At 41.7% G+C, this 11260-nt stretch overlaps 1 protein-coding gene across 1 annotated transcript; it reads left to right on the forward strand.

Moving 5' to 3' along the window:
- The first annotated feature begins 655 nt into the window (after window positions 1-655).
- On the forward strand, window positions 656-6650 carry LOC124127758 (integumentary mucin C.1-like). The gene is made up of 4 exons (XM_048387029.1): window positions 656-912; window positions 3920-4619; window positions 5045-5187; window positions 6343-6650. Exons 1-4 carry the CDS (start codon window positions 679-681, stop codon window positions 6484-6486), a joined length of 1221 nt encoding a protein of 406 aa, XP_048242986.1. The 5' UTR covers window positions 656-678; the 3' UTR covers window positions 6487-6650.
- Window positions 6651-11260: the final 4610 nt, after the last annotated feature.

Consider the following 11260-nt stretch of genomic DNA (forward strand, 5'->3'; position numbering starts at 1 on the left):
TCTGACCTGGTTGATGCATGTCATCGTATCCCAACGGGAGGTTGTTGTGGGATCTAGTGAGAGACAAATCAAATTTTCTCAAACATTCCAATCATTTTCCTTACTTTTGTATACGATGACATGCATCAACCAAGTCAGCGAGCCTGACCACCCGATCCCGTTAGTCGCCTCTTACGACAAGCATAGTCGCCTTTTTACAGCAAGCATGGGTTGCTGAAGATCTATTCTACCCGGCTGTTGACGTTACCATTTGTAGGATGGAGTGAGATACATGTGACCATGTGTAGGATGGAATGAAATATATGTGACCATGTGTAGGATGGATACAACAGGAGGTTGTTGTGGGATCTAGTAAGAGGCATTGTCTTCCTCTGTGTGTGTGTGTAGGATTAATGTGTGTAGGATTAATATGTGTTCAATCAAATTTTCTCAAACATTCCAATCATTTTCCTTACTTTTGTTAATGCTTTACCCAAAAGAAAACCGCCGTCCCTCACTTATAGAAAATCAATCAGTAAGTTGTCAGTTCTTAAGTTAGCACTTGCAGAACTTCACTATCAATATTAATGTGCAAGTTAATTCCCTACGGAATGATATATTAAGCTGTACGTTACTGTTGCATGTTAGTTGCTAGTCGGCCTCTGTAGGAGTAAGTACAGTCTAACAGTACCCTCAACCATGTACATGTTTGTATTTGAGCTGTTTACAGTCTACATTATATGTAGCCACGCCACATGTAAAGGCGAGGATGTGTTCCTTACCAGGGTGGTGCCTTCCTCGCTGGTATGTGATTCTCTGTGTGCATACACAACGAGGTGTGGCTCCTACACCTGGGATGCTGCCACCAGAAGCTGCCACCTGCACACACAAGGTGACACAGAGACAGAGACGATGCCCCATGCAAAGTATTGGGTATGTTAAATAACATAATAACATATTTAGATGAAAATCATAACATTGTCTTTATAGCACAATCACCTATTGGTACACAAAAAGAAGTAGTGTATTGTTATCTTCATTAAATAAGTGGGGGCAAGGGTGGCCCAGTCGTCTAATGGGGCCGCGATTCGCTGTGCAGAGTTGCGTCCCTTGGGCACGCCAGAAACCTATGATTGTGGGTTCGAATCCCGGTTCGCCCCGATTATGTTTCTAGGTTTGTCAGCACCATACCCGTGCTCGTGGGTTTCACCGAAGTGGTAAACATCTGAGACCCGCATCACTTTCTCAAGTTTTGTTTTTATATTTTGCCATGCACTTTCTTACCCGAGTCATGTATTAATGCCTGATTTACTTTTACAACCCATTTAGAGGGCACAGAAAACCACTTTTTGCCAAATATCTAAAATAATGACATTAAATCAGAACCAAATAAGTCAAACAGAAAGATGATGTGTCTATAATTCGCGAAAACAAATGTTAAGCACATAAACGAGGCGTTTGGGGATCAATTTTACAGCTTCATCCAAACGCAAACGCCTGTAAAAAAACGTGCAGCATAGGATCCTGCATTTAAGCATGCAGGCCCCCCTGCTGAATGGGTAAAAAAATCCACATCAACGGCTGTTCATACAGTCCTTATAACGGCAGTAGAGGAGGTAACAGAATGCCAATACTGAATGCAGCTCAACGGAACAACGCCATTGGGAGATTACAAGCAGGAGCAACTCAGCAAGAAGTGGCCAGGCACTTTGGCGTATCCAGACAGACAATCTCCGCATTGTGGACCCGATACAACAACACCAACAGAGTTGACGACAGACCAAGGTCAGGAAGACCAAGGGTGACAACCCAAGCACAAGATCGATACATCCGGCTGCGACACCTCCGAGACCGCACTACCACCGCAACGTCTACAACCACACAGATCCCTGGGGTACGCAGACTATCAGATCAAATGGTACGCAACAGACTGAGGTAGGCTTGACTTTCTGCATGAAGACCAGTTCGACGTCATGTATTGGTCCCACGTCATCTGGCGGATCGTCTGCTTTGGTGCCAACAGAGGGTTAGATGGGCATGGCAAGGTGGAGAAATGTACTGTTTACTGACGAGTCCCGTTTCCTTCTCACACGTGCTGATGGGCGCGCACGTGTCTACAGACGTCAGAGTGAACGTTACGCCCCCAACTGTGTGCAGCAGGTTGCCCCATTTGGCGGCGGGAGTGTCATGGTATGGGCCGGAATTCATCACGGTGGTAGGACGCCTCTCGTGCATGTGGCAGGTGCATTGCCAGGTGTGCGTTACAGAGACTTATTCCTACAGCCTTACGTTCTTCCTCACGTCAACGTTCGTGGCGGACAGTTCCAGCAGGACAACGCTCGACCGCATATTGCACGTGTTTGTCAGGACTTATTACAGCACAACAACATCCAGACATTGCCTTGGCCAGCCCGGTCACCAGATTTGTCCCCGATTGAGCATCTGTTGGACGAGTTGGATCGACGCGTTCGTAGAAGGAATCCACCGCCCCAAAAACTTCCGGCGCTTCTTGATGCATTTCAGCATGAATGGCAGCACATCCAACAGCGTGTTATTAACAATTTTATTGCATCTATGGGTCGTCGTTGTCAAGCGGTGATTGATGCATGTGGTGGGCACAACCGATACTGACATTTTCTGTACCCCTGTGACATTAACTGTATCGTGTACGTGTGTCTGTCTAGGTGACACGATTAATGTTTTGAACATTGTGTACATTGATCTTCAAAGACTGTTTCAATTATGGTTTCTGTGTCCTATTTTGAAACAATCGCATTATATTACATTTTGAAAGTCAGTGTCAAGTTTCTTTTTTAAGAGTATATATCTTCCCCGCACCACAATTCTTCCACACAATAGTTGACCTTCCACATCCCTTGTTCGCAAACATTACACTTTTCCCAGAATCGAATCCCATGCACAAAACTAACCTATTCCAAGAACTGCAATTTTTTTTCATCAACAGCGCGCCTTCCCCAGAACCTTACCCCTTTCAAACAGCATCACCACATGCTCAATCACGCCCTTCCACACACCATTGCATGAATCCTCATCCTTCTACCAAACTGCACCACTCGGACATATGGACTCCTTTCACAAAAAGGTGTGTCCATGTTCACAACTATTCCCCTTTCGCACAACCTCATTCATTTCACAACCACAACCAACCAACCAGCCAACCAGCCACCTCCAACAGCACTCATTTACAACAAACATACCCCTTTCCAAAATCACAACTTTCCACAACCTCAGACTATTCGCAAAACCACACACCCTTCCAAACAACCTGAGCCGTCCCTACAACCAACACACGTCTCGAAAATCTAACTTCTTCTCGAACTTTTCACCTTCTCTACAACCTCAACCATTTCGCACAACCACGTCATTTTATCCACAACTTCATCAATTTCCTTGCAACCACGCCACTTGCCCAAAGCCACACCCTTACATACAATATACGAAATAATTGCTTTGCAGCCATTGTGGCCAACTTGTGCACCTTCTAGGTAAGAGGAGAGTGGTGAACTGGTGTTCAAGGGATGTTCATACAGGAGTACACCACATAAGGACAAATTTCGAGATAAACAGATTCAGAATTTAGGAGGTACTTTTGTGTTGCTATTGTTAACGATTCCTGCTTTCATTACCCTTTAAAGCTAGTGGGTGAATGATTTTGGTTTTATGCTGATTAAAGGGTAATATATTGAAGCACAATGATGGCGGGTGACACTGGAATGAGGTTCAAGCACTGTATCAGCAATAAGATTGCTGGGGACACTTAAGTAAGCTTCATGTATCCATGTATCAAACCTATGTTTTTTTCTTCTTCTAAGTTTAAAACTGTTTTTTTTTGCAGAGATTTATCTGCGTATATATTTTTCTCTAAATGATATCCAATATTCAGAGTAGAAACTGTAATGTTGTTCATATGTGTTGGCAGAAAGAGTCTCAGAGGGTGGTGTATCGCGACCCTCAGTGCGAAGGGAACGAGGTTTGTGTGCCAGTTGAAGCGTGGACTAAATTCACCCGTGTGGCATCAACAGCTGCGACAACCACAACCACCACTACCACCACGACTCCATCACCTACCACTACCACCACGACTCCATCACCTCCCACTACCACCACAACTCCATCACCTACCACTACCACCACGACTCCATCACAGACCACTACCACAACTCCATCACAGACCACTACCACCACGACTCCACCACCTCCCATTACCACCACGACTCCATCACCTACCACTACCTCTACCACCACAACTCCATCACCTACCACTACCACCAAGACTCCATCACAGACCACTACCACTACGACTCCATCAACTACCACTACCACCACGACCACTACTACCACACTGTCCACGACGCCATCTGCTACCACTTCCACCAACATGACTACATCACCGACCACTACCACCACGACTCCTTCACCTACTGCTGCCACCACGACTCCTTCAACTACCACTACCATCCCCACGACTCCATCACCTTCCACTACCACCACGACTCCATCACCAGCCTACACCACCACGACTCCATCACCTTCCATTACCACCACGACTCCATTGCCTACCACAACCATACCCACGCCTACTACCACGACATGCCCTGCCACTGTTAATCAGGCAAATGGTAGGTGTAGTGCGACACGTCTCGTGTTTACAGCTACAAGTACTCGGTTTCTTTTACTGATAAAAATTCTAAATTTTCAAAGTATATATAAGATAATCCATCACTAAAACAACTTATTACCGTGTTAGACGTTAATATTTTCTGTGTCGCATTCCGGAAGCAGTGTTTATATAATATACTTGTTCAGTAATCGCAAACAATTTCTTTTTGGGCATATGATGTACACAGGGACCATACCATTCTACCGTTAATATTAAGTAAATTCCTTTAATTTTCACCTGTTCGTCATGCTTAGTCGTGAGCACACCTTTCTCTTAAAACATTTAATTTGCATGTATTTCATAATCAATTACATTTGGCTAATTTGTTCAAATTATATTTGATGTCCCCTACTGATCATTCTTATTTATCTACTCGTTCTACAGTTCCACACACATACGTTGGGTGTTACATAGACAAAGGTGATCTTGTACTTCCACACGGCAAAATGGAGGACAAAACATGCCTGACAACTGAAACCTGCAAGCTTCACTGCCACGGAATGAAGTACATCTACTTTGGAACTAGGGTAGACAGTATTGAAATTTATAATAATTATATATTTTTTTGAATAATAAACAATAGTACAAACATTCAAATGCAACAGAAACACAAGTGTTAAAAGTTAAAAGCAGATAGAATCACTTGCTGATTATCAAATGTAGCTAGGTTTCTTCCCAAACTCAATGTAATACTTGGCGAAGGACGAACACATTGGTCGAGGAAAGGTACCTAGCAAGATACCAATACTGGAGTGTGACAGTCTGCTTATATTTAAATTTAAAGCTGACATGATGAACAAGGCTTATATGTTACTAAAACAAATATTTGTGAGCTACCGTCTACCATACGAGACTTAAAACGTCTTTCCAGCTCAAACATAGGTAAGCTGTAGTTATTATTCTTCCGGTTAAGTAAAAATGGTAACAGAGCCAAAATGATGTCACTCTGCGGCTAGATACTGGTGGTTTGAGTTGGAACATTCTACATTTGTACCAATTGGAAGACAGAGATCGCCCAAATTGGGGTTGCAAGAAAACCATGTATCATTACAGATTCGCATGATATTAAGGGATGCATGTTTCGTATATTATGTAGTAGCGATGCACATACTATTGATGAACATATTTCATTGTCACAATCCACATCACTACGCTATATGGGAGGACATGGGTTTTCTGGGTAAGAATTGGTTCCTATGGCGTATTGTATGAGGAGAAATTGATCGGTTGTTGGGTTTTGGTAACTTGGTTTATTTCATATTATTGTACAAATACAGCAGGCTAGCATCAAATCTATACGTCTGACCAGCACCTCAGGGCAGTACATCTGACCAGAACCTCATACGGGCCAGTGCATGAGACCATTTCGTCAGGCCCATACACCAGACTAGACCGTTAAACTAGTACATCAGACAAACACATGACACCAGCCCATCACACCGGATACATATCGCATTATCACCACGAGATACTCACATTTCTGTGGCTGGCGACCTGCAGATTTGTACCATGATGTTAATCCAATTGCCTTTGTGACGAGCACCTCATGTCCAGTTTGTTTATTCCCTTCTTCAGAATCACAAGTTCAGACATATACATCAGGTTATCGGGGGCTTAGTGTTGGAGTTTCCAAATAAGCAGGAAATCAGATACAGTACTTCACATGCTACTTCTGATTTCAGAAGGGGCATAAATGCTTCTGTGGTGATGGCATCAAAGGTGGATACAAGAAGAAACCCGACAGTGAATGCAACGCCCCATGTCCTGGTGACAGAAGCAGGATGTGTGGGGGACGCTGGAGGATTTCCATCTATAAGATTGTCTAGTGTACAACAGCTGTTCTAATTGGTCACTATTTCCGTGCCATGCAGGATGTATGCAATCAACAGTTAAACTAATGGGTCACATAACTACTACGGACCATGATACATGGAAATAAATACCTACACAATGGAAATGTACATCACTACTTACTGGTGTTTTATTTTATTATCCCTTCACATTTCTGAATAAAAATTGTGACCTCCTCGAATCTTTCTCTTTCATTGAAATAACATTTTACGCAAGCAGTGTGCAAACCGTCTATCATTTCTGACTTTCAATCACACTAATGTCAGACTAAGGTTGGTTTTATTAACATATCAAAATAAAGAATGTAGACATAACAGCATAATATTTGAAAGGGTAATTGTAGGCAAGTACCAATGGTTCTTAACTGTTCAAAGAGAATCAGAGAGTTGTATTAACTATATCATTATTTGCTCCAATTTTTTCATCCAATTTTCAACAACTATTTGTTTTCCACAATAGCTAATCATTTTGAAAGCATTGGTTCGTGGTCGGGATTCTGTGTCAGAAACTTATGGTTCAATGAAAATCGGGTGACTTGGGAGATTGCATGTCATCGTATAGCGATGTCGTGGGTCGGTGCTCATAATATCAACCACCGGTTTGCCTGGTCAAGAGAGGACTATTTGAGGCGGCTGGAATATAAATGGCTTTAACGACAAACACCAAAAACAACAAAAACACTTTTCGACAAATCAAATATAGTCACCTCTTCCATAAAGCCTTATTGGGGCCATGTCATAAATCCAGTCTTCCCATTGCATTGAATTCACATTTTACTCAGTTTTAGAGCTAACGTATGATTATTTTCTCCCAGAGAGATGAGGGGTCACGTGTCATTTGCGACAGGGTAATGTTCGGACTTTCACCAAAGTCTTCTCAAAACAAACTACTTCACCTCAATAAGCATGAAATAAACTTTACATTGTGACCATCAGCAATGTGCACGCCATAGGAAGTCTTTGATATGAAGACTCTATGTTCACATATGCGCTTCAAAATGGCAGTATGATACAGTTCAAAACTGTTCATATGTGGAATATGGGTCTGCACTGTACGAGTTGGTATAACTCCACAGTATTCTAGATATCACGGCCGCCTGTGAGTCATCTAAATTTGTCAAACCACTGCCTGACAACATGAGCCACGATCTACGTCATCAAGGACAACAATCACGCTATCAACAAGTTCAGAAGACACATTCTAAATGCATTGCCTCATACGACCAGGCATGCGAGCCAGTGACTTACTGTAATCCAACTCATTATTACAGATGTGCTTCAAATGGATATTAATTTACTCGCTTCTTTTTAACAAAATATTTCAAGACGTTGTAGTAAGCAATATATACATAACCATTTGCCTTTTTTGACATTCACTTAAATTATTATAAATGCAGATTTTTGCTGCTGTCTTGTCAAAGTACTTTATGTCTGTTACATACATTGGTCGCTTTGTGCTACACATATTGATTATTGCCGACTGTCGTTAATATAACTGAAGAGTTCTGGGAGACGATATATATCCTATTATACTCCCAGGAGATGTGTGATGTCAGTCATTAAAAATCACATGAATAGTTAGTAGACAAACAAGTTGGTTCTGGATGACTTGGATTATTCCGAGGCTGGTATCCCATAATATATGGCCAGAAAAGCAGGATAACAGAGCGTTAGCACAATATACTCTCAGTAGGAAATGGCCCTTATACAACACATGTTTTGCTTGTTCACATTTGATAAGTTGGTTCTGACAGGTCGCTTGAAGGGGATTCTGGCTACGAGGCGACCTCATGAATCGCACTGTCAGGCTTTGGGACGTGTGAATGTGTGTCATCATTACATCATCGGCGTGATGTGTTGCTCATACTATCAATCATTTGTCGAGGCGTGAATATTACAGGCACTCGTCATAAAGCTTGAATTCGGCATTAAACAAAAGGAACATGTCACAACGGCTCACCTAATGACAATGATATTTATTGTAAGTGATTCCTGTATCCGTCATACAACTGATATAGAGCTGTGATTCGAACGCATCAACGGATTCTGGCAGGGTTAAGGAACCCACATTCATACTGTTCAGTACAATGACACACTCACATTGAGGAGTTCAATCACAGTGTGGTTGATGTCGACACGCAAGTAGTTCAATAATTATCACATCCACATATCACATTTTACTACCTACGAGGATAAAGATATCGGGGTTGATAGAAAATGTACCATAGGGTCATATCACGTCAAAAGACAACGGTGTATTGTTTCCGTCATCCGGACGGCATTGTTGACGTTATTCGATTCTTATTGTGACGTGACGTCGGAATGGCGTCACATTAGAAACGATGTCATAGCTAAAGATTGTTGACTTCATTCGACAAATTGTGGTTCCGCTGTATTGCGACTTGCTGTCCTTATAGTTAAACACCCAAATTTATCTCTGTATTAAGACATCTTCTACGGTAATAAATAGAACATTATAGTCGTGTTCATGTCATAATATGTGTACGACACTCGTGCCTAAATTACGGTATTTAGACACTTGTATCGTAAACATAGTATGGCATGAACTCATACAATATCCTCTATATACTGACCACAGTATTTCCCTTCGTTAAATATTTCTTAATCGTAGCGTTCAGTAAGTCAATTCAATTTAACTGGGTTAGGGCTTTCACTCAACTTGTCATGTTTCATACTAAAGGTCAGATCGATGTTTCATCTTGATAATGAAAGGGCATCGGTTGGGGTTATATATGCTTACCTTAAAATCGTCAATAAACGCTGATGGTGTCGGTCATCGGCCATCGTTGGTCAGATATCACGTAATTTATCCTAATGTCCAGAAGATCTACCAAGTCTATTCGTCATTTTCACAAAACAGGATCTACATGCCTCTGGCTACAAAAGGATCTACTCAACCTGACATTTTAAGTGGGAGAGAGATCCACTACCATGGAGAGTCGTCTGACCTGATTTTGAACCTTCACAGGGGTGGTCAAATTGGAACGCTCCTCGAACTCCTGGAAAGCCCTAATGTTTCTCATTTAGCGTATTTGAATGAAAGTCAAGTGAGCTTATGTGATGAACTGCTTGTCTGGCGTCCGTCGTCAATGTTGTCATCTTCCAACACCACTTGACCAACAAAGCCGAAACTACATATGCTTGTTCCAACTAATGATAATACTTAAAAGTAAATAACAACCATTACAACAGAAGCTCAGGTGTCATGTCAAACTCTTTTGGCATTTGTATTGTCAGAGTGGAATTGGTACATACACCTCCGATGTTGAAGTAAATGGTGATGCATATCATCCGAACCACGTCATGGATTGATCTTCTCTAAAACGCAAACCTATTGAGTAAAGAGTGAGTTCCGTGTCTTTGGAATAAAATGATAAACATTGCTTTAGTTGGAAACAACAAACTTTGGTGTAAATGTTGACATCTTTGAACAGTGTTTCCGATGTATCACGCCATGTCAGAACGATGTTAAAAGAATGCCTGAAGTAATGCCAGCCGTTTATGTTTACAACAATCGTGAGCCGTACGAGTACGGATATAGGGCTGATACCTCAATAAAAATATGTTATGGCGATTTGGGGCTATAAACATGCGACCAAATGTCTCCGGCACGTCTGAGGGGCGCATCTCATCTCAAGGACTTGATCATCCCTGTTTACATCGTGAAGAACGTCCAGCTGCAACACATTGCAAGTACCACAAACAAAAGCAGCGTTACTACAGATCCCAACAAGGCACACGTCCTTATAAATAGTGCACTGCATCAAACATCAATCAGTTTTCAGTGACTCCTCGTTTATGCGATGTTTACTGAATGCAAATAAAACGTCAAAGTCAGGGAATAAACAATCTCGATTATCTGCCGAGACAGATTCCATAGGGCAAAGTAGTAGTGGTGAAAGTTATAGGTATGGTATACTTAGAAATAGTGACGGGACCAAATGTTCGCGAAAAGGGTACGCGTGTTCCGCACTGCGGGAAGCATCCGCCACCACACAGTTTGCAAGCAAATGTTAAGTGTTTCATCAAGCCTATCGCGGAACAGCGGTACTCTTGTGATACGAAGGCGGCCTGTAAACAATCAGGCAGTCATGTGAACTGCTCCATCTATTGAAATCCATTGTTGCAATGTATTGCCGTTATTGAACCAAGCCATACGCCCTGATGAATATTTAAATGCATGTAACATTAATCAGATAATGCTTTACGACAAGAGTGTTGATGACGCATGCGATTTGTGATAACAAAACACCTATTGACTGTCCAGTCTCAAAAATTCTTTTGTTTGGAAGTTTATGCATAAAATTCCACTTATACAGAATATTTAAATCACGATATGTCTCCGGATAACTGTTAGAAATATAGCACTGCTATGGTTAAATAGAAGGACGCCAGCTACATCTATGGACTATGTCAGGTAAAGATTGATGGAATTAAACATTGATATATTTACGAGGTAAACCTTCTGTGTTTTGAAATTCGTTGTCGTCTCGCTTTGATACCTCTTCTTTCATTTTGGAACCAGAGCGCTTTTGCGCAGTAAGTTTACCTCTATTCTACCATGACGGCAAGTACGCTTTCAAAACGTTAGTCTTTTGGAATGCGAAATTACTTTTTCTTAGAAGATTCTGAAAAGGGTTTACAGGCAGCGATAAATGTAACAAATATTATCCAAGGTCAAGAAGATTCATTTAACTTTTTGACTTGTCCAAACTAATGGTGGCAATGG

Source organism: Haliotis rufescens, unplaced genomic scaffold (genome assembly GCF_023055435.1).
Source record: "Haliotis rufescens isolate VD_foot unplaced genomic scaffold, xgHalRufe1.0.p SCAF_63, whole genome shotgun sequence".
Classification (NCBI taxonomy): Eukaryota; Metazoa; Mollusca; class Gastropoda; order Lepetellida; family Haliotidae; genus Haliotis; species Haliotis rufescens.